This window comes from Crocodylus porosus, unplaced genomic scaffold (assembly GCF_001723895.1).
Source record: "Crocodylus porosus isolate Cpor-Errol unplaced genomic scaffold, CroPor_comp1, whole genome shotgun sequence".
Classification (NCBI taxonomy): domain Eukaryota; kingdom Metazoa; phylum Chordata; order Crocodylia; family Crocodylidae; genus Crocodylus; species Crocodylus porosus.
Window position 1 is genome coordinate 24722514 of NW_017728921.1, and position 27549 is coordinate 24750062.

The window sequence follows — 27549 nt, forward strand, 5'->3', positions numbered from 1 at the left end:
AAGTGGTGCTGGCTCCTCCTACCTTAGGGGTCTTTAAAAGGAGGCTAGGTAACTACCTAGCTGGGGTCATATGAGCTTACACTTACCAGGGGTCATATGAGCCCAGTATTCATTCCCGCCCAGGGCAGTGTTGGACTTGATGATCTGCTTAGGTCCCTTCCAACCCTACATCTATGAAATTACCTTGAAACAAAGGCAGAAGCAGGGTCTCAGGTTTCAGGCGGTCACAGTGACTTCCTGCTTAGGAAAATAGATAGGATTAACTACCCTGAGTCATTCAGGAACTTCCTGGATCATCACTGGGGCCAAAGCAGCTGATCCTGGATTGGTACATCTGCCCCAAACCATTACATTACTCAGGGTCTGAGGAAGTGTAGATACAAGGCTCAAATTTCACTGTGCTTCAGACAAACAACAATTCATTGCAAGGGCAGAGAGGTGGTGAGTCAGAGGAATGACCCTGTATGCTAGGAAACAATTCATAAATCATATTTCCAATTGCCAACACCTAGCTAGACTCACAGGCCTTTTTGGAAGAAGGTTGTTTGCTCTTAAGGATTTAATCAGGACTTTCCTCACAATGATCAAAGCAAATCATGTTTTAGTTTCTTCTGTCCAGATCTAGACTCAGTTGTCATGGGGGGAGGGGCACAGGGGACCACTGGTCATCCCATTCCTTAGGGAGGAGGCTAGCCAGCATCTGTCAGCTCCATCAGGCAGATGTAGAGTCAAAGTCAAAGCCATCTGTACTTTCTTGTGGTAGCCCACAGGCCAGGCCCCAAAGAAACATACATGAAGAGAGCAAGGAGAGGCTACTCGATGCATGGTGATCCAAAATGCTAAAGATCAATTCAGAGGTTCTTGAATATTTTTCACTACAAGGACAAGATTTTGGCAGAGATGCAGTGGGCAATGTCCCTTGTTTTGCTGGATCACATCTCCATGGCATCTAAATTAATAAGTGCACTAGAGAAGAATGCACCCCCTTGGCTGTCTTGAGTGAGCCAGGAGTCTGGTCCTTTGCACTCTGTTTTTGCCTTCCAGTCCATCTTCTACTCCCACCTCACAACAATGGTCTCCACAAGACCTGAGACTTAGAAGCTGACTACACTGACCAATTATATCTGAGAACTTAGTTTTATATAAAAACACTTTGACTATGGACTGGTATTTCCCTGGCACCATATTGTGGCATCTATGTTTTCCTTGTGTTACTTGTTTCAAGGATAAAGTTAAAACTTGACTTTAATGTGCCTTTTTGGATGAAGGGAAGGGGCCAGGACACAGGGAGAAAATGTGTCAAGCTTGCATACAGCAAGGCCAAGTTGGCTTTGAAATTTAGCTTGAGGCTTCATTCACAAGTCCGAGATCATGCCTTGCCGAACTATGCTCAGCAAATCTTTCTTATGCTGAAACAGAGCAGCCCCCGAGTCATTGATGCCAACTTCAGTCCCACATTCTCAATCTGCTCCTTCTGAAAAGCAGCAGTTTTGAAACAGCTTATCCTTTGCATGGGTCTTTCTAGCTACTGCATGATGAAGTTGCTCTACATGCACTCAGGCATATATCAGTAGTGATGTACTTGCACTTGCTATCCTACAAACATGTACAGTAATTTACAGTACACCACAGGTCAATAAGCAGCTCAGGAACTGGTTGAGGTCCATAACAGTTGCCCACCACAACTGGTTTGTTTTTCCAACTTTCATATCCTTACCTCCAGGATGTCACTTCTGCCCCATTAGGGTACCTTACTAGCACTGGCTATTTGCAATAAAGGCACCATCCCTTTCACTTTTTATTCCAAGCATTACTTATGTTGCAGGTTTAAGCAACACCTCATCAAGCACTCTCAGATGCGTTTTAGTCATTGCTCTACACTGCATCGTGCCTGGCACCTTGTCCTGCTGAGGCACTGTGGGGATAGCTACTTAGAATGAATCAATTTAAGCTCATTTTGGTATCACAGAACTTGGTGACAAAGGTTGTTGTATGCAGCCACCTGGACAACACTGGTTGTAGCCAAGTCAGATAGGCACACAACTGGGTTACCAAAACACAGCTATACTTGTAGCCCGACCAGAACATTCATCCACAGAACTTCTCCACCCAGATCTGCTACTTCACTCCCTCCACCAATCAGTCACTACTCCTCCCCATCTTCCAGAGAAACCACAGATGCAATCGCTCTTCAATATATTACCTTCAGTCAGTCCCCATTGTTACTATAATCCCACTGTGCCTCTTGTTGAAATTTTTTCTTCCCTTTTGCTATGCTGTCACAGCCCTTTTATACCTGCCTTGGGCCTTCACCTCCTCATTAATAGATCATCCCAGTCTCCACAGAGCTACTTGCTACAGCTGCCCATCTACAATCACTGCTTGGGGACATCACATGGTCATCCCCTGATCTGCTTATAACCATTAAAGTTGTAGAGCTGATGTCACCCTGACAGCTGGGCTAGAGCCCTGGATAATCTGGGTTTTAATTAGATTATGGGGGTAATAAGGCTAGACTACACTGTAGTTTTTAACCATGTTGCAACCAGGTCCAGCTTGGTTTAAGAGTTGTAGTACACATTGAGCCTTAAAAACACCATCTCCTTTATAACACGCCAACCACCAGCTCACCTGCAGTTGCTGTATTTTCTCTAATCCCTCTGGTATGAACTGTTCTTTTCTTAATTTGCTACCACACCTATAGCCACTGGTGGGAATGGATTGGGTAACTCTCAGTTCCCTTTGTCCCAGTACAAATAACTTGATTCTCCACTACTGCAAGTAAATTCTTAAGGTTTAGAAGCAATAGGTATGCAGGCAGGCTGGGACAACTAGCACAGCCTGTAGATAGTCAGGTTACTTGCTGCTGTGCTCAGATCAGTATTACAGGATGTGTTAGGATTTGTCAAAAGGGCCTATGGGAATTACACCCACACATCCATTGAAATTCAGTGGGAACTGCAGGACTTACTCTGAAAATCAGAACCTCCTCTCTTGTGACTTCAGAGGGATGTTCATGTTTCCAGGTGCTAAAGCAAAGGCATGCTGTATTAAAAAGCCCACCCTGAACTAGTCAGGACTACCCAACCAGATCAATTGCATTAAACAACTCCTTGTCATCTAGTTCCAAAACTAAAGGAGGAAAAATTTGACAAATGATGTAGGGGAAAAAACATGAGTTAGAAAAATCTAATTGAAAGCTTCCTCAGGGCTGCTTAGTCCAAAGGTTTTGAATTTAGCAGCAGAAAGCCATACCCCCAAAGCTGTCCTAGACCAACTCTGCCACCTAGTGGTTGTACTGAAAACAGTGCTCACTTTGGGGCTCCATGCAAACACAAGGGTAGTTTCTTATTCTTTTTATCCAGCATGTTTAAAAAAAGCCTAACTTGCTAATGTTCAAAGTCACTCCATGTCTTCATGCCATTAAATTTATTCAACCCACAATCTCTTTCTTGTAAAGGTTCAGGTGTAGCACAAGAGTTCTTCCCATATTAAGAGCTGTACAGGTAACGTTTTGGCTATGCCTCTATCCCTTGTAATCCATTGCGAGGGAGAGTCGGAATGGGCAATAAATTATTACAGTGCTTGTCCTTGGCACCAGTTTATTTGCAAGTTGCACCTTGTTAGCCTCTGACTCCACTGTAGAGTTGGAGGTCTGTTGTGGGTGATCACCAACCTGGCCTATTCAGGGGAGCAAGTTTAGGGGTGGTCAGGGATTAAAGCACTTGTCCTGAGGATGTGCCATCAAAGCTGGCAACATGTGAAAAGGTTCAAGCATCAAGGAAGTGGTTTAGTGATGCAAAACTGACCTGAGTGCTTCTTCTGGCCAGTCCTACTTACACTGTATCAAAGTCAGTGTTTAATCCTTTCTTCTAGAATTTATCCACTCCCTTTTGACCCTCAGCCAACCAGGTCACACAGGCAACAGAACACCACTTCCACAATTCTGTAGATCAAGGCTGTTAAGAAGCAGCTGGGGGCTCCATGCGAGCCACACCAATGCAGGCCATAAGCACCCCCCTGCCATTACACAATGCTGCCCCAAGCTCCTCCAGATTGCCAGAAAAGGGTGGGAGAGGCCAGAGACCCTGGATGCTGTTGAAGCTGCTCCAACTGAAGCAATGAGGGGAGTGGTGATGGGGTAGCACTGGGAACCCAGGGGCTGCAAATTAACCCCTTGTTGGTTACAATGTTGGACAGCCCTGTACTAGACCATCTCTTATTTGTACTACTGTTGTGCCTAGCAGGTCTAAATCAGAGCTACAAAGGGCTGAACTCGCACATCACAGAAAACTTATCCAATGGTGTGGAGACAGGAAACACTGTCATACTTGTACAGTTTAAGGTAAGCAAATGTTTTCCAATTAACATAATTGGTAAATTCCCAATTTTACTCCAAATTAAAATGACAACACAATGGCCTTTTGTCTAGCCCAAGCTATGGACACTAGGTGAAGTAAGCAAAATGTCCTTATGCCAATGCCTGTATCAACTGCATTCTATCTTTGATGTTTGCCAAGCATGTAAAGATGTGCAGGGTCACTGTCACTTATTTGATGGTTGTTACTATTATGACATAGACTCAGATTTCTCCTGTAGCCGTAGCTTCTTGCTGGGCAATATCCAGGTTCTGAAATTTCCCAACTCTGTGGTCTCAGAAATAATGAACTCTGGAGAACATTGCATTCCACACCAGAGACTATGCATTCTGGCAATAACAAGTTTTCACATCATGGAGTCCCTATGAAGTGTAGTTGGGCTATAAGCAAACGACCATTTGTTCAGTTTGAGACTACATGTTTTGCCTTACAGACTGGTATTTAACATGCCCACATTAGACAGCAGACACCAACCTGTGAAACAGCTGTTACTTGTATTACAAGTCTTTCATGATGTAGACTGAACAATGTTTCTTGTTCAGATCTTATATAGAAAGGCCACCTGCGTTTTCAATGCAACAACTTGGCTGAAGCATCCAAAACACTGTCTGCACTACTTTAAGACAACTTATTACTCAAGGTAATGTCTTTAACCAGTCAAACCCACACAGTTCTCAATTTCAATGTAGTAGCTCCCTTTTCATGAAATGTTCCCCTCCTGGGTGCTGTCTCCCCAGCCATTCACATACCAAGGGTGCATGCAAGCCCACTGTAAATCAAACAAAACTACCACCAGACAGAATTTATGGATAAGCTACTTAAAGACTAGTAGTCACTGAAATACCCCAGCAATACATTTTTACTTACAGCTAAGATGCAATGTTGAGTTTACTTGTAGCGATTAGTCAATTTTATCCTCTGAATGCAACAAGACAAACTTTTATAGTTTTTGTCTGAAGATGTCTGGGCTTTCTTTCCGAACTTCTTTTAGTGCAGGTTCAAGCCATCTTGCAGTATATTTCAATCCACCCACCTCCATACATTATAACTCAGTATCAAATGGACTGCAAGTCAGTAGTTAGACATCCATCTTGGTGAAAGCCCCTAACTCTTCTACAGACACTGCAAGACTCCTAATTCCAGGTGGGGATGTTCTGAATAGAGTCTGAGAAGTGTTACATTTATAAACATTTGGAATTTTATTTTAAAAAAAACATCACAACCATTAACATTGTTACAGTTAGTTCTCCTCGTCCCTCCTGGTTTTCCACACAATGATACCGAGCATGCTCACAACAATGGTTTCTCATTGGTTTAGTTTTAGTTAAACAACCATTTTTTAAAAGGAAAAAAAAATAACTCAGCACACTACCATTTAACCTTGTTTTAATGTTTCTCCACAAATGGTGAAAAATACTAAAGTACAGACAAGGAATAATCATAATGTTGTGACCAACATTATAAATATGGAATTATAAATTTAAAACATTTTCTGGTTTAAAAAATAAATCTGGTAGTAAATGCAGCTCTGCAGGGTTTTTGCCTCTAGTAGGGCCGGTCTCTGCGCTCCTGACGATGCTCACCCCTGCAAAGGAAGAGGCTAGATCAGTTTTAGCTTCTGGGACAAACACTCCCACACTCCTGACTGATGTTCCCTTTACATTAAAGGAGAAAGGCATGCTTCTAGCATAAGAGAACAAGAACCACCCTGTACTGCTGACCCCTTGTCCTCCCATGCTCACTAAGTCTCTAATCGAGAGGAATTGACTTTAAGTTCCATTCCTCCCTTGTCTTTCATCAAATCAGATCCTGGTTTATTCTTCCTTTCACTCAGTAGAGGTTTGATCTCAGATCTAAGCATCCTACTGCCAGGTCCATTTAAGAGACTCCAGTTTATTCCATACTTACTTGTCCATTTTTCCTGGTCCTCCACGCCTGCCGCCTCTGCCGCCACCTCCCATTTGCTCCATGAGAGGTCCAGGTGGGCCACCAGGTCCTCCTCGCCGGCCACCTCCTCCACCACCACCTCCAAATCCACCTCGATCCATACCCCGGCCTCCTCTAAAACCACCTCTATCTCCACCACGTCCACCTCTGAACATTCCTCCAGGACCACCACGATCCATGAGGCCTCCTCTTCCTCCTCTCATACCACCAGGGCCACCTCTGCCACGATCTCCACCTGGCAGGAAAAAAAAAAAAAAAAAATCACCACGCTAGTTTGAAAACAGCCTTATAGACTGAGCACTTCCCTTCTCTGGATAGAAAACCAAACCTTTCAACAGAAAGCTTGTTCCTGGACTTTAAAGAGACCCTAACAGCCTTCCAGATGAACTCAAGTAGACAGGTAGTACATTGAACTTTAGAAACATGGGCAGCACAGGGTCTGGTGGCTGTTGAGGAACCACAAAAAGGCTGGCCTAAATTATGGGTTAAAAGGTCCAGTTTCTCCACACAGCCAGCCTCTGACAAAGACATCAATCTTTTGGCTCAGGCCAAATGAACAAAGTATAAAAGGATCAAGCCACTCCGCAACATGAAGGTAACCCCAGGGGTCTAATGCAAGACTGGAGGCACTACAGGTATTCTTGAACACCCACTAAAAATGTTATGCTACTCTTTCAAGATCCATTAAGGAGTTCAGAGATACAGACAGCAAGGTGAAGAGAAATTACTCTATCTGGGAGCAACACAAGTTGATGATGATGCTTTGGAGAACTGAACTGCTGCAGGCAGGCACAAAAGGAAGGAGTTTAAAATAAAAGAGAAGAAGATCTAAGGGAGAGCAGTGAGTGGCACGCTGCCTCTGCAGCTCAAAATGGGCTTTGATTTACACCCAGTAATTATCTAGGACTAAAAACAGACACTCCTTGAGAGCACCACATAAGCCATGTTAGTCACAAAGCTAAAGCAGAAGCACACCATCTTGACAACTGCCTCCCAGAATCAGCAGATTATCAGTAACAACTGGGGCATATACATACCTGGAGGTGGAAAGGGTGGTGGAAGAAAGCCTTCTGGTTTAGGAGCCTTGCACTGATTACACTCTGTTCTCCAAGCAAAGTTCTGGTTTCCACATCCCCTAGATGGAGCCATCAGTTAGTAAAACTTAAAAACAGATTCTTAACATGCAGACATTGTATGGCACTGATCAAGTCAATCAGCCTGCATTTCTCCATCTTGCAGGTCTTGAGGACTACTTCATATACACACCAGTTCTGCATAATAGGCATCTCTTTCCACTCTCAGATGCATTGCCATTTTTGTCTACTGGCAACGTACATTACCCTAAATGACTTGACTAAGAATGCTCTGGGACATTCCAAGCAAGTTCTTGGGGCAAAGGCCTGTCTTTTTGCTGTTTTGTACAGAACAATGGGGTTCCAATTCAGGATAGGCACATTTGTTTCTGGTTATGACAGCACAACAAGGTTAGGCTATTCTGCAGGTGATGAAGGCAACACCGAGCAGCATGCCAGGTAACTTGCAAGCGAGGGAGTGAGGTCAGGTTCAACATGCAAGAATAGAGGAGAAAAAGATGACACAAATCGGATGCACAAGGGAGTTCAGATATACTTACGGATTGGGGCACTGCCAGTCTCCAGCTCGATGCTGGACATTCCCACCAGAGCTGTTTCCTCTAGAACCCCGTGGTCCCCTTGAGGAAAAGCCACCCCTGTCTCCGCCTCTGCCTCCCATACGGCCCATTGGACCACTAGGGCCACCAGGACCTCCTGGACCTGACAGAAAGAATTAATTAATTCTAACACATACTGATGATCTCTGCAGCCCAGAATGTAGACCAGAGTAGGCTACACCCTTGGAGCAGCATGCTAGGGGGTCAACGGCTTTGCAGCTCATCCAGATCCAGTATATTACCTCCACGGAGCGGGGGAGGCATTCCACGTTGTTCACGTTGGGGCATCCCACCTCTCATACTATTCATTGGTGGCTTCTTCCTTGTGAGAGTAACTTTGAGTTTGTTCCCCTGGAAATCTTTTCCTAAGGAAAAAAATACAGGTTCAAAAATACAAATTCATTTCTGTGTTTGCACACTTCCACTATTAAAAAAGGAAACTAAGCTTCAGTAAATTGGCACATCATTCTGTGGAGAAGTAGGGTCAGTGATCACAGGGAAAGGTTTCCTTATACCAAGAGGTCTTTGGGTGGAAAGAGTCCCCACTTGACCCGAAAAACCAAGATTAAAACCTCTAGAGAGGAGAGTATCAGACATTAGAAGAGGGAGCCCATGCTAGCTGGGAAATAAGAGCACTGAGCAGTCTCTTTTATGTGATATGAAAGTCTCCCAGATAAAATCTTGGAAGGAAAACCAGATCTTGCTTTTAATACCTTGTTATCACCTTCCCTCTGCTTAGGGCAAACACCCACTTTCCTAGTCCAAATTACCAGAGAGTTTAGCTATAAAATCATAAACAAAACTACTCTCATCTGTTTTTTTTTCCTATCACTTACCATCAAACCACTCTATAGCTGCTTTAGCAGTTGAAGGGTCATCATAGGACACAGTGGCATCTCCTTTTGGTTTTCCAGTTTCTTTATCAATATAAAGATTTATCATTGGCTGCCCAGTCCTCTTGTTCATCTAATAGAAAATCAGAATCTCACTTTAATTTGAAGTTAGATACTAAGCTGAATGGCAAGGTCTTTCCTGCATTTCCCCCATTCAATTTAAGTCAACAAAGCTCACCTAGCAAATCTTGTTCTTATGACCCAACCCCCAAGACTGAAGAAAGGGGAGCTGACACCCAGAGGGACCCTTTAGAGCACAAAAACATCTGAACCATTACAATTTGAATACATTTAAGAACCATGTTTAGAATAGGATCTGGTTACCAACTTATGTACCTGATAATGCCAGATGCAATTGGACAAAACTGAATTAAGATGAATCCACAACTACAACCTTTGATTTATACCCAGTAATTATCTAGGACTAAAAATAGACTCCTTCCATTATTTTGTACTCCTTCCATTATTCCTAGTTCTGCTAATATTCCAATGTTTCAGAAAAGAATACCAACATGGAAACAATTCCATTCTAAGTGGATTCCAATACTGCAGCAGTTAGAACTACAATATAAAACTGAATGACAAGTCATAAAAGGCTCTTCAGATGACCTGCAGCTTATTTCAGGGATTCTCAATATGGGTAGTTAAAGCAATCCTCTCTCTTTTCCAGGGTTAAATGGGAAGAGGTTTCCAGATAAATGGGGTAGGTAAATGATGAATACATCTATGGAAAAGGTTGAGAGTTCAGCCCCGTGAAAAAAGTGCGGAACATGATTTACTGCTCATTCCACACTTGTCCTTGACATACGTGCTGTCACTCACCTTGACAACACCACATTGTTTGAAGAAGTCTGCCAGCTCTTCCAGGGTCACATTGTCATTCAGTCCCTGTACATACACTGAACTGTTGTCCGAGTCTTCATCAGGGTCTACAGACGGGCCTAAGGAAATCAAATTAACCCAGGTGTCAAAACACAAGGCAGCAGGTATACTTATGAAGACATACATTTTGTTTGTTCAGCTTTATTTCCCATTCACCTCCAACCCAAGAGGATTTTTGGTCTGGTTTCCTGTCATGATACAGTCTAAACCATATCTGTCAATCAAAACAAGTGCCCAATATGGAAGGTGCTCATTCCTTCTAGCTCATGTTTCCTTCCAGAAACTGGTGAGGTCCTGCCCATTTCAAATGTGCTACCAGCAGCAAAGCCTTATAAGTAATGGTGTGGTAACACCTTAATGAGGTGAAAACAGCTGAGAACAAACAGTAGGCAATAATGGAACAAACAAACATCAGGGATGAAAAGCAGGAGTGTTTATTGTTCCCGAGTGAATTAGCAGGTATGTTTAAACTCATTTAAACCCTCTCAGTAATTAAATCAATTGGATTTAGTAAAAGGTAGTTCCATTCACATTACTTAAACAGGCATCTACATTCTCCATGGACATCTTAAATGGGTTGCATTATAACACTGATATATGTCAGGTGAACCACAACTAAAACAGGATGGTTAGTGACCATATTGGTATGATGTGAGAAATTTTGGCTAGTTACTGAAGAAAATACATCTGTGTTAAAACCTGATACCATCTGCAAGTGCATACCAGGATTTTACATCCTTTGTGTAACTGCATACCACCATTTAGCCTAGACACCCATTTCCTTGCTGCAGTAGGTCCTTTATAACCAGTTAAAACTATAAGGTGATTCTGAGACACAGCAACTGTAAAAATGTGCCTTTGTATGCACGTGATAGGAAAGAACAGATTACAAATTCACAAGCTATGGGGCAGAAGAGCACAGAAAGGAAGACAAGTTTTTTAAAAAGAAAAGAAGTGATCACTACACTGGCAGATACTAGATTTGTTTTTATATTGCTTAAAGTTAATCCCTGGCTATTCAGATATAGCAGACATTAACTGCTCAAAAACAGAACCTCATTTCCTGAACAAAGGAATAAGGATCTAATGAATGCTTGCAAATTTAAGTCAGCTAGCTGGCTGCTTGATTAATCAAAAAGGCAACAGCAAATGAAATTTTCATAAAGACACTGAATTACATAGGATGAGTATTCTTGGGCATTTAATACAGATGGGTAAGAAATAAGGTGGAGAATTTTTTTGTGGACAAGTTATCTGAAGGATGGCTACATGGGGATAAGGTTAAGTGGGAAGGCACTCTGAACAGTTATGCAAAAAAAGTTACCTAAATCAAGATCTGGTCCTTCTTCCATGGGTCCTGCCAGTCAGGAAAAAAATCAGATAAAATGTTGTTAGTGCAAGTCTTGCAGCCTGAAAAACTGACACACACAAAACTATCTACTTACAACCACCATTTGATGGTGTTTGTTAAACTCAAATTGACCTGCATTGCAAAAATGTTAGCAATGCACCTTTAAACTCTGTGATCGGTTTGCTATGATTTTAGCAGCCTTTTAAACCATTAACCACTATTACGCTTTTTTAACACTTTATTGGGCCAATCAGTGTTAAGTTTATAAAAAAAATTACTTTTTTTTTTTTTTTATTAAATCCAAACAAATCTATTCTCCCCAAATTACAGAAGTAGTTTCTCAATACTTCGTTACCCTTTGTTCTGTAACCATAGGTTAAACCTTATACCCCTAGGCATTGCCGGCAGTACCCATTAAAGTCTTGTTGCACATGTCATTTTTTTACCACTTATGAAACTAATAAAAATTATATTTTTTCTAAAAACTGACTGAAATTTTTTTTTTTTAACACTATCCATTGTAATGCTCAAAAACTTACCACCAGGCTTATTGAAGCCACCTCGCTCTCCAGCGCTGCTGGGGGGATAAACGAAGAAATGAAGGCCTTTCCCTTTAAAAAGCCAGTACCGCTCTGAGCCTCTGGGGCTCACTGGGAAGAATGGCACTGGCTAAACATCTCCAAACAATGCATCTGTCTCTCTCTCTCTCATCTCGTCACTATGCCTTTCTTCAGGGCAGCTTGCTCAAATTTCCTTTACATACACAACCTTGTTTGTCTGGCTTTAGACACCACTTTTGCTGTGGAACCCTTTCATTACTTGTATTGGTATTAATCAGTGCAATACTTGGGAAAAAGAAAACATTTAGAACTTTTAAATTATGCCTAGATTTTATTTTATTTTTTTAAAGAAAAATAATTAACATCATCTACTGGTCAACTCCCTCCCCTTTCTGTGTACATAAAGGTGCACCCTCAGCCTCTGGCAGCAAGACAGCAAACTGAGCCCCATATCCCTAACATTAACAGATAAAGGCAGGAAACAACCATAAGCAATACCTAGAAGAACACAGTTCAGATGACATTTCCATTAAAACCTTAGTATAAAGGTATACACATTCAGGTCACTACTGAATTTAACAGTCTCTGTGGAAAAAGAACTTACAAATATATCAGGGCTCATAGGCCTGGGGGTGCAGCTTTGTGGACACAAAAAAAAAAACCAAACCAAAACAGGATTTAAGATCTTAACACAGGCCAATGTAGAATCACAGCCTGTAGCTTTTAATGCAAAAGCTTTAGGCTCTTAGTTTACAACTGCTGGCTAGCTAGGAAAATGCCACCTGAAATGGATTTTGTTTTTTGAGAGGATGGGTTTGTTTGGTAGGAGGGAATCGAGGAGGGAGCGCACCATCTATTTTCTAGCAAATATTGCACCTTTAATACCTAAAAGGTTTTAAATACACAGTTCCAAGCTGTTGCATGCAGCTTTGCTTCCTTTTTTTCTTAAAAGTACACACCATATATGTAATGTCTCTCTCTTTAAACACATGTTTTACACTTTTTAATGTTACACAATTCTAAAGTAGTATACCTCCTCTGCTTTTATTACCAAACAACAAGTATGCAGTTACCAAAGTTACAGAAGGATTCCATTTATACAATGAATACATTTGATTAAAAATATTCTATGTATATTTTTCCTCTCCATATGGACACCGTGTCTAGTCCCACTTTTCATTATGCTGCCGGCTGAGTACTGAGTACGGGTACTTTTTAAGTATTGAAGTGTATACAAGGCTCTCACTTTGTAACCTGTAGCATATAAATGCGACAAAGCATGTTAAAAAGTTTCCATGTTTAACAGCCAATGAAAATATAAAATAATTGAGTCAATGAAAAAGGGCATGTTAATAACATTGAGCTCCTTACCTGCAGGAGACACTGAAATCCATCACCACAGCATGATAAAAAGGGCCGAGTTCCCCTACCCTGCCCCCTTGGTGCTGAACCTACTGCTTCATGGAAAGGCCACCGTTTCTACGGACAGTAGAAAAATCTACATTCATAAAGCAGAGGCCCCTCAAAAATTCTACTCCACTGGAAATCACTACAAAAAGCCATTTAATCTCTGATTACAGGGGTAAAATTAGAGAGAAAAAATTTGTGAATCTTTTGCAAATGTAAAGTACTGAGATGGCTAGAAGTTTTAAAATGTGATGATAGTAATTTCAAGTGTCTACATCTACTTTAAACACATTAGAGAAATACATTATGGCTGAAATCTTTATATAGAACAATGGAACTCTTCCATCCAAGCCAATTATGAAGTCAGATGTGTTGCAATATTAATATAAATCCTTACAATTACATTAAAAAAAAAAAAAAAAAAATCAAGTGGCTGCATTTCTCCAATAAAGATTTCAAGCTGTCTGGATACATTTTAGGTAAGCTATGCAGAATGACAGTAACTTCTTCAATTAATCCAACAGTTATTAAAAAAGCACATTATGAATGGCTGTATGACTGCCCCAGCCAGATAAATAAAACTAATGTTTTACCAAGATCGCCCTGATGTTTTATACTTCCCACTTCCCCATATCCAACTGGTAGTGATGACAGTCTGCATAGCTTTAAACTATGTTACAGAGGGACAGAACACACACAAAGCTACACCTTCCTTATATCAGCTTTTGATATTAGTTCATCATCCTCACCTTTATTAAAACAGACACCAGAGACAGGGAGATATCAAGTACGGACCTGAATAAATAGGCTTACTAAACAAGATTATGCCATTAGTTAAAATGACCAAACTGATTTTAGACCACCCGAGAGCTCCATTGGGGAAGTCAAGTCAGATCTTTGTGCTCTTGGCTTTTCCTTCACTCTCCACAACCAAGCTCTACTTACTCTGGCCATTCTAGAGTCATGGCTGCAACGGCAATAATCTGACCCACACATTCAGTTATGATAGTAGCTCCAAGTGCTACTTCTAGTACAAACAGACAGACATTATAATACCTGACATTAGGCTTCCATTATGTACATACCTGAAACATCAAGATCCCAGTAATGAGGCAAAGAAAGTGAATCTTGGATCTCTTGGAAGGTTTGTGTGTGTTTTATCCAGTTATTGTTAAACCCCAGAGGATTTTACCTCTTGATAACCACGAAGGGAGCTGAAAGTTCAGTATTTAGCTACACCCTTAATTCCCCAAAACCCAACCAGCTGCAGGAAAAAAAAATAGCTCCTGCCCCTACTTCCCCTAGGATGACATCTCCATGGACTAGAAGCAAGCCTGCTATGGATAAGTGTTCTCCATGGAAATGTGGTTGTACATTTCAATCTTTCAGTCCCCTCTTTCCACTTCCAATCCTATGGGTAAAACAGAATTAGGTAAAGAGAGAAAAGATTTGCTCTTACCCCATTCCACCGCGTCCTCCTCCCCGCCCACCTCTGCTCATGCCTCCACGATCAAATCCCCCTCGTCCCCGGCCCCGGTTATCAGGGCCGCTCATGTTCCGATTTTCTCCTGGGCCTGAGTAACCTCCAGATTCTTGTCCGTATACATTCATGCTGCTGGGATGGTCCTGACGGAATGAACCTGTGGAAAATTAGTATTGAAGATATTCAGATGGCAGCAATCTTATTCTGAACGGCCCATTCCTTATACACGCATGCCTTCAGTACCAAGAATCCTAGCAATACTGAGGAACAACTGTTATATGTGGATCTTAATGCAATGATTCATTTCAAGAAAGGTGCACTGCACTACATTTACAGAATCAAGCCTGAAGCTACTCCCAGGCAGTCAAGCATCTACAGAATTATCTGCTGACAGAACTACTGGTCACAAAGTAGCTTTGCTCATTTTAACCATTCATATAAATCTGTTTCTACACACATTAATGAGTTGCTCACTTCCATGCTCCAGAAGTGTCAGGGGCAGGGCATCACAACTGCAGCAAAATTGGGAAAGCCAAACAAATGCAACAGATTAAATGTATTACCATCAATATGCTTGCAAGGGTCTTATTTAATATACATCACATCTGGGTTCTAACACTGAACACATACAAAGCCTCTTTCAGGAATTTACCAGTATGTTTCATTTGTACTATGCAAGTATAAAGCAAGATACAAGTCTTGTAGTAACAAAAGATGTTAAGCAAACTCACTCTGTTGGCCATAGCTGCTACTCTGTTGGCTATATTGGCTTGGGGCCTGGCTGTAGGATCCAGTTGGAGGTGGATAACTAGTGGGTGGTTGTTGCCCATAACTGCTTTGCTGACCATAGCTTGTCTGTTGACCATAGGTACTTGGCTGCCCATAGGAACTCTGCTGTGAGTAAGTGCTCTGATCATAGCTACTTGGCTGTGTAGATGAATAGCTGAAAGATACAAGTGATTTTAGAAAACATCTAAATCAAATCCCCTACAGAATGGGCTGCAGAAGTGCCTAACTAGACAACAATGCAAGTCTTAAGTAGCCTGCATTATTACAAGTTCTTTAAAAAGCAGTCAGTTTACAGGTGCTGATCTACAAGTACTACAAAAGAAATAAGCATCCGAGCCAGGCTGCTGAAGTTTTTTTAGTATGGTCCCTTGTTCTTAACAGCACTAGAAAGAGGTAAATATAAATCACTGGGGGTGGGAAGAGTGGGTAAAGATGAAGGGTGTTTTCCTAGCAAAATATATGAACAAATAGATTCAGGTAAATGTCTGAAAACAGACATTGCCAGTACAGGATTTTAGCACCACAGGAGATTATAGATGTATGCTGGATTAAATTTCAATCTGTAGTTTATTTCACCAACTTTTAAACACAAGAAGAATAATTACTTGTTATTTCATGAATGTTTCCAACAAAATAAACCAAACTTGCTATCAGGGTTTCAGTTTTTTCTAACTCACCAAGTAATTAAAAAAGAAAGGTTGTTTTACATTTGTGGATCAACACTTCAACTGATAATTCTTCTTCTTTTACAAAAAAAAAAAAAAAAGAATATCAAAAGCTAACACTGCAAAGGAGCGAAGGGATCAGAACCTGAACCATTCCTTCTTCAAGACTCAAAATATTAGGCAACAACATGTTACAGGTTAATAGGTACCTTTCACATTACAGAAATATTCACCTTTAAATGTTATGGCATGCCTGCCTTTAAAGATATGCATCCTTCAACAGGGACTTAACTCCAACACAATTGTTTATCCTCCCTCTTTGACCCAGAAAGTAAAAAACTGGCCAAAGGGGGCAATCTCTTGCAAGTGTGTCAAGAAGAGTTTTAAAGAGCAAGCAATTAAAGCACAATGCATTTTACATTTCTGCAAACTAGGAAAGTTCCTTAAAAAAACCCAAACTGACAAAAAAACAGCAGCACAAGGATTTGCCCATGTTTTATGCTCTAAATCCAGCATTAATAAATTTAGTTTTCTGGAGCAGTTACCTTGTAGGAGGATAGGATGGAGGTGCGGTGACTGGCTGCATAGGGTAACTGCCAGGCGCCTGAGGATAACTGTAGTTACTCTGTCCGTATCCTAGGCTGGGCTGGCTGTAGCCTGCTGTACTTGACTGAGGTTGGCTAGTCTCCACTGGCTTGCTGCCATCCTGGGGTCTAAAAGAAAAGTTGAGCAATAATGAGTTCAAAAGCACATCTCTGCCACAGTTCATCTTGCAATAAGGATGCAGATAATCCCTTCAGAACACTAATACTGTTTGAGAACACTAAACTCTACTTGATAAATTTGACCTAAAGGTTGCCTTGGGTAGACAAAACTTTTGGCTTTTGCATCAAAACCTGAAGTACTTACTAAACAAAATAGTTTAATGTCTATACATGACTAAACTATTTGTAATCACTGCCCTAAACCCCATTTTTAAATGCCAGTCCCACCTTCCCTCCTTCCAATAAACCTCTTTTATATACTGAATAATCAATTAAGTAAAAGGTTTGGTATAAGCATAGGCCAGAGATGGTGTATACAATCTACATCTGAAGTCATCCATGTACACCTGTTCCAAAATCCAGGCACAAGGGCATGTTAGGTAACACTATTTTAAGTAACCCCCTAACTCAGTGACTAGACAAAAGTTAAATTTTCTGTACTATATTTCTGGCCAACTGAACTGTTTTGTTCATCACTAGTAGTTCCTGCCACAACTGGCAATATCACTGATTCATCACACTGGAGAGAAAAACCCTAGGCCCTAACAAAATAGGATAAAACACACAGCAATACTCAAAATCAAAAATGGAAAGAAAGAGCAGTGGACCCAAACATATCTGGTGCTGCTCTTTAATCGATCAAAAAAGGGCTCTTAACAACAGGTAAGAAAATTAACCTTATTTAAAAAGACAGACAACATTACCTCGCAGGTGCAGATGTTGCTGGTTGCTGCCCATAGGTTGGGTAGGCAGGCTGGGTGCCATACGGGGACTGTGCTGCATAAGAAGCCTGGGTGGTGGTAACGGTAGCTGTTGTAGTATCATAGGCAGCTGTGCCATATCCCTGGACAGGCTGACTATAAGCTGGAGGGGCAGTTGGGGTAGTATAACCTAGATAAATAGTAGTTTGGTCAGACTGACAGTTGAGTTATAGCTTTCACATTTCAAACAGTTTTACTGTTGCTCATGATTCTTATTTGGAGCTTACAAAGTCATTGATTTTAATTTAATTTAAAATGAGCAATACACAATCTGAAAAATTTAGTTTGTCCTCCTCTTTTCTTCTTTCTGGCATGTGAGGGCCTTTTTCTTTTGCTTCCAAGCATTGGTTTTTACCATTTTTTCTTCTCTTTCTTTGCTTTAAGACTGCAAATTCCAGCCTATTCTTTCAGCTCTGGCTGAAGGCTAGAGAAGTAATGGCAGGAGATCACACGTATCAACAGAATGAAAGGAGTAATGAGTTACTTCAGTCCATATCGAAACACCACTTCAGTTACTTAATTTTAATGACCAATTTAAAAAAAAAAACCCCAAACAAAAGCTGAAACATGCAGAAAGTTTTCCAAAACAGGGAAGAGCAGGTGACATTACTGAGTTTACTCTAAAGTAAACAAAATAAAATATATGACCCCTTTCTCTCTCCTCCTGAAAAAAAAAACAACAAAAATCTCTAAGCAGTTATACAACTTTGAATCGGTTTCACCCTTTCAGACTTTCTTAAAAAAGGCAGAACCCTAGCTTTTAAGCAAGTCCTTCATAGGTCATCTTTTAAAGTACTATTCATGTAAAAAATTACATATGCTTGCAAGGGAAAGGAGTGCATGCTTTTGTTCTGCATTTACTACTTTAGAGAGAAGGGGTACCTCACAAATGAAACATAAGAAATCAGACTGTTTCTCCTTCTTTAATCCACTTCCATTTAAGCTATGGAAAGACTTCAACAATTTAATATACCTTTGTTTGATCAATATAAATAAATATTTGAAAGTTATTTTAAAGAAATATTCCATCTCTTACACACTGAGGGCGTACATCAAAGCAATGTTATTTTATTGATTTTTCCAGCTCAGACTGGTCATATGATAGAGCTGACCCTGTTTTGTCATTTCATTCTAATTCTTCAAACAAATAGTTGTATTAAACAACAACTTTTTAAATAATGTAATTTTAACCTAAACATTTAATATGCCAAATCCTACAGTTTAAAAAATAATTTGGTTACCAAGAGCTGATTGATTCCAAAACTATAAAGGGTTTTAAGCTCTTACAGAAAAGTTCATTGATTTCCACTACTAGCTAACAGCAGACCATTATCTCAGGCCTACTGTGCCTCAGTTAAAAATTAACAAGTAAAGAAGAAACTTATTTTTTTGTACTTAAAATACTTGTGATGTATTCTTCCTTGTAATTACATATAGTGTTCCCCACCCCAGTCCCTTGTTTCTAACTCCTTCATTTTCAGAGGGGAAATTATCTCCAATACAGAAAAAATTACAAGTTAGCATCTAACTTTCTTTCATGCTCAAGAGTTTTCAGAATGCATAAAGGTGCTTCCACTGCTTGCTGTGCTACACGAGTGACCTGCGACAAAGTCCTTGCCTACCGAGCTCATGACATAGGATTTAAAGAGAAAGAATTGAAAAAGGAAGCTACCTCACAGCACATTTCAGAGGAGCTGTAAAACCAAGGTATAAAACCAACTTCAGTTCAGCATTCTGAGTATTACTGTAGTACCCAACTCAAGTTCAATTCTTCCACATGGATCCCAGCATTCTGAATGGCAGTTGTGTCAGAATTCAGTCAAACTAGAAATGCCAAAGAGTGAGTATGTATTCTCCCTTCCTCTAGGAAAAGAACTGAAGCAAATAGCAATAACATTTGATTTTCATAATATTCTCATCATTCATTTTTGTCTAGGTGGCCTGTGAACAACCAATCTCTGTTCTAGAGCGTAAGTGTGAGGAAAAAAATTTAAGAGGGTGGCATTTAAGATTGTAAAAATAAAACACATTTTTAGTGTTGTACACATTCAACCAATTTAACAAAAATGGAATTGCCTTTATGATAGTTTAGGTGAGCTACAAGATTTCATATGCACTGGCAGTACTCTAAAGTTAGAAGAACTCTAATTTCAACTAAGCCCTTGGCACTCACTGCAATTCCTAATGACCAAAGGTGAAATCTGCAACAAAAACAAAGAACGCTGGTCCTAAGGCTACATATATGTGGAACCTGTTGCAGGGCAGGGGGTTATATCTGACTGTCTTTTCTTGGTACAACTGATGACAATACTGCACCTCAAACCAAAAGCAGACAGCACAGCTTTCAGAATGTTAAAGACCAGCACAGTATTTCACTCCAGCAATATGAAAGAACCATTCATTTTAACAGTTGTGAAATCCAGCCTTGGCACACTGCTTGTAGAAGTACTATTAATATTTAAATCTGCATCGGTAAAAGTAAAATGATACAGGATCTCATCGGTATAAGTTTTACCATCACCAGAGCAATAGCCAAGTTTAGAAAAAGCAATGAGAACTGCATTTTTAAACATATACGTTCCATTTCTTGGGGAAATTTAAATCATTTAACCCTCACTTACCCTAAAATATTCAGAGGCTCTTTTACCTTTTTTTCCTTACTATATCACTCAATTTAAGAACACCGACAATCTAATTCAGAAAATCCAGTTCAGGTTATTCCTTAACTGGTTCAGTTTCCCCTCAAAAGATGGAAGCAAAACTCTTACCAAAGGCTAGATGAATTCTGTATGAGAAGAAGCGTGCAAGATTTGGTCCTCAAATTCAATTCAACAAAAATAATGATTTTATTCTGAAATAACTGATTTCTTTTCAGCTGATAGCAGTTTTCAAACAACTGTCTCTAAACAGTGTAACAAGCTACCATGGCATTTGTATGCTGGCAGTGCCTGTTGCCTAGTTGATTTATCACCAGTAAGAATCAAGATGTAGAACATTTTGTTCACCCTCCATTCTATTTTTGTATAATGAGTTACTCTACATTGTAGTAGGCTATGAACCTAACCACAGGTAAATTTACTGTTGAAATGTTAACAGTGACCAAGAGGATAGGATTACTTAATGGCAGTCATTTGGTCATTAAAGATTTGTCTTTGACTTTTTTAAATTCTATACATTCATTCTAAACAATAGGAGCATTTCTATTAATGTGTCAAATATTTCATGACAGATCTATTTGTTTATTTTTGGTGCACATCAATTCATGTGTATTTACCAAGATTATTAAGGAACTAGCTATGATTTTGCTTACTAATCTGCTCTCTAAGCGTTTCAAACATGGTCATAACCCCCGCCCCCGTTCTTTATGCTATCAAAAATGGAATGACAATACAGAAAAAAGTTTAATTGCATTACCTCAGTTATGTGCCAAGGTGCAAACAGGTGTCAACAGACAGCTATGTAGCAGACGGAAGACTGCATAAGCTTCAATGGAAGCCCAAGGCAGGTTAAAGCAGCCTTATTCTGGGCCAAAGTAGTAGAAGAACTGGCTCTGCTACTTCTGTAGGCCTCGACACCAAGCTATTTCTGGGCTGTGGTAGGTTTTCCTTCAGAGGCTTTAACTGCCTTAGCAACTTACAGCCACTTTAATTAAACTAAAAAATTGTTGCACTTACTCAGCTATACAATGCGGTGCTTAAAATAAAAAGCCAGTTAGTTCCTAGAGAATGTTAAACTAAAATTTAATTATGAAAATTGTTAAGTCTACCATTGATCCTTTTTAAGGTATTAAAGTTTATGTCCTCAACAGCACTGCAAGTTTTAATACGAAAAACTAGACAGAACCTCACTGGTAAACAAAGGCAAGAGTAAAAGGTTAACAGTCTTTGAAGTAGGCTCCTTTCTTGCTCTACCACTTTACATCTGCACAGCACACACTCCTAAGGAAGGATGGTGTAGTTTGGAAAAAAAACATATGAAAAGGAATTTGGCGCAGCATATAAGCAGCTCTGCCATGGATAAGGACAAGAATGCATACCATACAGATCAAGGTAAAAATCATACTTTAACCTGCTACATGATCTTCTCTTTCATGATTACTGTCCCTGTCCCTATTTATTTCTAATCTTAAACTACTTTAGAGGACAGAACAATTAAATACTCCTAGAGAAACTGCAATTACTACAGTCAAAGGCTACTGGTTCCCATTCTTCAGAAAATAAGATTGCTATCAATAAGATTCCTCCTCCACATGCAACGACAGAGCCATTAGGTAATTACTCGAATATGGGAGTTATGGGGTAATTTTTTTCTCCACACTTTTCTTTGTGAAAATCCACCAGTAGATTATATGGCCAGATATTACCACAGGTATGCTTCGTCTGTTCTTGTATCAATATTACTAAGGAACCCTTAAGGACCTTCCACTTCAATTATGTTTATTTTTAATGAAGAAAAGATGACCCATGTAAAACCCCAGACAGAATGTGACTTAGCTAAAGTAGAACCAAATTATGTTCATGGACTCTTGCCTGGTTCAAACCAAATATAGCAGAATACAGTTTAATGATGCATCCAGTTTCTCCAGGGGAGTTATTTTTCTCAAAACATCAAGACATTTTTATGAATGAGCTCCAGTTAAAGAGCACAAGTCAAATCATTTACAGAGCATTTATGAAGATGTGAGGTATGCATCTGAATCAGAAACCCAGAGACATAACATGGAACATGCAAAGGTGGTGGTCGATACATCTGAACACGTCTAATCATGCTGTTTACCCTTTAGGAAATGGTAAATACAAGACATATTCACCCGAAGCATCATGGTACAGCTTTATTCATAAAGCATGTCACTCAGAGGAGTTTATGAAAGATACTCATTATATAGACAAGGAACACTAGCAAATTTTGAATAGCACTGTACATTTATTGTAATGTTACCAGCTTTTAGGCTAAAACAAATGAAAACACCTAAAGGGTTAACATCAGAAGGTTAGACAGAATGAAACAACATTTTCCATGCAAGATTGAGCAGGATAGTCAAACCTGTACTGGTCCCTTCTACTGTGGAAAGCACAAGACAAAAAGTAGAGGGTATACTATCAGAACAGGAAAACAGTCACTTTAACTAATTTGAATTTCAAGTAACCGAAGAGTTTAGAAAGGTTCTCCATATGAGGGCAAAAGATGCCCAGAATACACATTTTCAGTATCAACTTCTTTTTCCCCGTTCCATAAAGAACATTCTGTAGTTATATCTAGTTCCACAGCATGAACCAGCATCCAAATATTCCATGACAAAATAAATGGGTACATTTACTCCTGGTATTCACCCCACCCACATCTTGGAACAATTTTAAACAACAGCTCCATAAATAAAAAGGTTATCAAAAGAACACTGTATCCACATCACAGTTGCCCAAATCTATTCAATACTGCGCAGGCCAGAAAGTTCCAATACAGATAAGGCAAGACTTTTAAGATTTCCCCAGTAAAATAAAAGTTTTGCAACAGTAGCATAGCTCTTACCAGTTGGAGGCTGCCCATAAGAAGTTGCATACGCAGTCTGCCCATATGTTGCAGTTGTCTGAGCCTGTGTGTAGTTGACATCAGTAGGTTGTCCATAAGTTCCATAACTCTGTTGCCCATAGGTCTGCTCCAAAGATTACATGAATTTAATCAAGTGCTGAGATCACCGTTTTATTACAGAGATGTATACAGACAAAACTTAAAACAAGACCAACTAAAACATGGAGCAGTATGAAGTGCCTTAAGTCACCCAACATTTTTATTTTTTAATTTTTAAGTCAAGTTGAGGCTTTGCAAAGTCCCAGCAGTTTTAGATTAACATGTATAATTAATTTATAAATACTGTCTTTAAGTGCCATGACTAGCAGATTCATTTGTATTTAGCAAATTCACACAGAATCATAGAAAAAGTAGAGTGGGAAAGCCTACTTTCAGGAGGTCATCTACTGCAAACCCCTGCTTAAAATCGGGCATGATCCTATCCCTGTTGGGTGTCTGTTTGACCTGCTCTTAGAAACAAAAACTTCCAAGCATGAATATTCCACAGCTTCTTGGAGTAACCCAGGGATTCTCAAACCGAGTTGCAACCTCCTGGGGAGTTGCAAACAACTTCCCGGGGGTGCACATGGCAGCAGCACAGAGTGCTAGAACGGGGGTGGTGGCTGCCAAGTGCGAGCTCCCCATACCCCACCATCTACCACCTCGGCTCGTGGTATCACAAAGTCTGAGAACCCCCGGAGTAACCTGTTCCAATGCTTAGCCACTCTCAGAATAAAGCTCATCTTAATATCTACCTAAGTTTTCCTGTGCTGCTGTTTAAGACCAACTGCTCTTTCTCCCATCCTCTGTGGCTACAGAGAACAGTTCATCTCCATCCTCCTTATAACCACTCTTCATGTAAAGCAGAACATGGAAATTTAAGGTCCTGATCTCTCAAGCACTTTAATGGGATCATAAAACTATTCACATGAATAATCCCATTGATTATGATAGGAATATTCATGTCTTTAAAGTTATACAGGAAAATAAGCATTTACAGCAGGATTAAACTATACTTCTAATACCAACGTTGAGAAATAAAATCTGGGTCACTTCAAAACTGCTTCAGCACTGAGTGTAACATTATTTAGGTTTTCAATATACTAATAAATTGGTTTTGTATATTTTCATACAGAGGCCAGAACTTCCCCAGACATGTGTCCACGTCCATACTTTGATACAACAGTACTTTGACTATCCAGAATAATTAGCATCACCATCATTCTAATGAATTAATTTTTCTAGATAATCAGATATTATAGCATGAAGTGCTGAAAGCAATACTTTAGTTACTGTACTGTACAGCAAATATTTTAAAAGAGCCAAGAAATCAAGCTATGATATGGTACTGTTTTAAAACCTCAAAGCATCAGTAAATAAACAACACACAGAGGACTCGCCTACAAGCAAACTGAACAGTGACTTGATTGGTTTGTTAACCAAAAACCTTCCAGTTAACTGACTCTCTGCTATATCAAAAACAGTATTTTCAAAACCACTAAAGGGCTTGTCTACATACAAAGTTATTCAGAAACAGCTATTTCTGAGTGACTCCATATGCAGGTATGCTTATTCTAAAAAAACAGCAGTCACATGGATCTGTTCAGAAATAGCTACCAAGCTTTATCATAAACCAAATAAACTATGAGTGTAAACAAGCCTCAAGGGCTTGTTACTCCACTACCGAAGTAAACTAATCATAATGGCTACAGTACACCACTCCAGCTACAAAGAGATTTAATTAATTATCACCGAATGACAGGACCAGCATCTTAGGAATTAAAACTAAATGGCTGTATCCCTATTATATTACAGGTTTCCCTCACTTCATCCTATACATGCATTCCTGGAAAATGGCACATAACTCAAATTCACATCAAGGGAACCCACTTTACAATGTAACAAATAGGGATATGTTCCAAGACTTCCACTGTACTGACCTCACAACTGTACTGATGTAGTGTGGTACCGCTCTCAGGGCAGCTGCAGAAGTACGGGCACCAGCTGCCTTGAGTGGTGGCCACAGACATTGCTGCCAGGCAGCTTTATGGCTCCCAGGGCACTGCACTGACAGGGCTAGCCAGCCCAGTCTGAGCACCACCACCCAGCTCAGCCCCCGACATAATTTTGTCTTCCTCCACCTAAGCCGTCACTCCCACAATACACTGCACAAACCAGCTGACTGCAAGCTTCCAGCACACAGATCACGTAAGAGCGAACTTACCTTGCATGTAACAAATTTCTAGCATAAAAGGGTCATTGCATAAGACTGAATTCACACATACAGAACCTGCATAAAGCCCGGGAAACCTGTACTAGCCTGGGTTTTAAGCAAATCCAGACCTGTGCCATGGTCCAACTAACTAAAAGCTAAAAATACCATTTAACATGAAGCAGTAATTGGCAAGCATGGATAGGTGATGAGCTAGGGCAATATTTGAGTTCTATTTTGAGCTAACAATGTAGTGAAGACAAGTGTCAGGCCCAAATTCAGAAAGGAATTTAGTTCTCTAACACCTCGTGAAATCAATGGGAAATAGGTACTGAACTACCTTGGTGGATCAGGTGTGGTATGCCCCTCCCTGGAAAGTGATGTCAGCAGAAAAAGATTTGTAAATTTATAAACTGTATTTTTAAAAGGAAACTTTGTTTACCTTTAAAATTGCTTTGGAAAGCATCTACAGACACATTCCTTTAAACACTTTAAACTGCCTTTTAAAGAATACCCTCAACTTGAAATCTTAGCCTACTGAAAATGTAATAGTTCTAGGAACAATACCTTCACCTACAGCCTATTCTTTTTTCTTACTTTATCCACTAACTGTTACCATTTTGCAAATATAAATTATCCTACTTTAACAGGTCTCTCTCTTCTGCATTGCCATCTCAAACATCCACAAACAGGAGAAACTGTCAAACATAAACCAATAATAATCTTGTCTTGATTCTCTCAGATAAAGCAATCTTAAGCTAGAAACATTTAACAAGAAACAGGTTCAGAGAATGATTTTGAGGTTGAAACTGAACTGACATCAGGAAAATTTTTGAAGATGTATTTTGACATTAGAAAGCATATTTCACTGGTTGTTTTATGCCCTGTAAGTTTCTGATTAGTTTATTGCAGGGGTATGAAACTCATCTGGCAGGCCTATGGACTCCCCTGCTTCCTTCCTCACACCAGATTCAATACATGATGCACCACCACCCCTTCTTCCCAGGACTATGAGCCAGGGGGTGGAAGGCCTGCAAGTATTATGGGGGTTGTGCATCAAGCCCTATGGGCTGGGTCCCTCTGGCACCCTGAGGGTCATCTCAGACACAGAGGCAGCACCAGGGACCAGACAACAGGGCTCTGCAGGCTGGTTCTGATCCATGGGCCACATCTTCAACACTCCCAATTTACTAAAAGACACTGGACTCTGTAGCAGTTAGAAAATTCTTTTAATTTACCTGGGTGGTCTGTGCATATCCTTGAGCTGGTTGAGCTGCATATGCGCTGTAGCTGTAAAATGAATGTAATGAAATTTATAAATGCAGCTACTTTACATACATGCAGCCACTCTTAATACATTACTTTATGCAAAAGACACTTTCAGTATTCCTAAAGCATTCTTGTTACAGTTCTCAGAATTTTACATTACTTTATCCAATTTAAAGAATGCACTGGGATCAACTCACATGTGTGATTTGAGAAATACAACACACTGATTATACACTTCTTTAAAGAGGAAGATAGCTTAAGCTCTTTTAAAAACATAAATAACAAGATCACAATTTTACTTACCCCTGCTGGGCTGCAGCTTGGCTATATGTACTATAATCTGAAGGAGAAGAAAAAAAATGTCAATGGAACATTAATAAAGAGGGTAAATTGCCAGAATTCCTTCTAGCTGCTTGGAAAAGGAAAGCCACTACAAACTATCTGAAATCAGAGTTTAATATGTACTTTAGGTAAATACAGTTTTTAGCATTTGGGTTCAAAAGAAAAACTTCCTCCTTTATTACCTAAACTTTGCTGCAGCAGTTTTTAGAAGATCCCACCTTAATGTAACTGTCAACTGTGGTAGCATAGTAGTGGGGATTTTGTTTCTTAAAGAAAAGAAACATTCTATCTATTTGACACATAAAAATAGGTTTAGGAGACCATTCAAAATGGCAAAGTTAAAACGCACCGTCTGCTCCTTGTATTTTGACTTTAATGGCCTAAAGTGAATTACTGGAAAATTGTGTTAACAGGTTCCCTACAAACAAATTTCAAGACATTCAACTGGCAGTATATGTCCAGATTTTTCTCTCTAGAGCCCAGATCAAAGTCAATGCTCTGATCTAGAGAAACTGAAATTTAGAAAATATAGGCAAGTCATAATATGTATTTATATACCCTTTTTATAGGGATGGGAAATACATACCCAT

General features: G+C 39.9%; 1 protein-coding gene across 1 annotated transcript; it reads right to left on the minus strand.

Moving 5' to 3' along the window:
- Positions 1-5554: 5554 nt before the first annotated feature.
- On the minus strand, positions 5555-27549 carry EWSR1 (EWS RNA binding protein 1). Its single transcript, XM_019539414.1, has 17 exons — positions 27546-27549; positions 26921-26957; positions 26587-26638; positions 23098-23221; positions 17515-17701; positions 16592-16759; positions 15324-15535; positions 14569-14749; positions 11682-11719; positions 11116-11148; positions 9732-9850; positions 8853-8982; positions 8259-8381; positions 7960-8119; positions 7364-7461; positions 6288-6561; positions 5555-5964 (listed from the first exon to the last, which is right to left on the minus strand). Exons 1-17 carry the CDS (start codon positions 27547-27549, stop codon positions 5925-5927), a joined length of 1980 nt encoding a protein of 659 aa, XP_019394959.1. The 3' UTR covers positions 5555-5924.

Excerpts from the sequence above, each read along its gene's own strand:
- EWSR1 (XM_019539414.1), bottom strand. Across the intron at positions 26,639-26,920 it reads CAAGCTGCAGCCCAGCAGGG|CTACAGCGCATATGCAGCTC; the intron begins GTAAGTAAAATT and ends TTCATTTTACAG. Across the intron at positions 17,702-23,097 it reads TTATGGGCAGCCTCCAACTG|GTTATACTACCCCAACTGCC; the intron begins GTAAGAGCTATG and ends CTATTTATCTAG.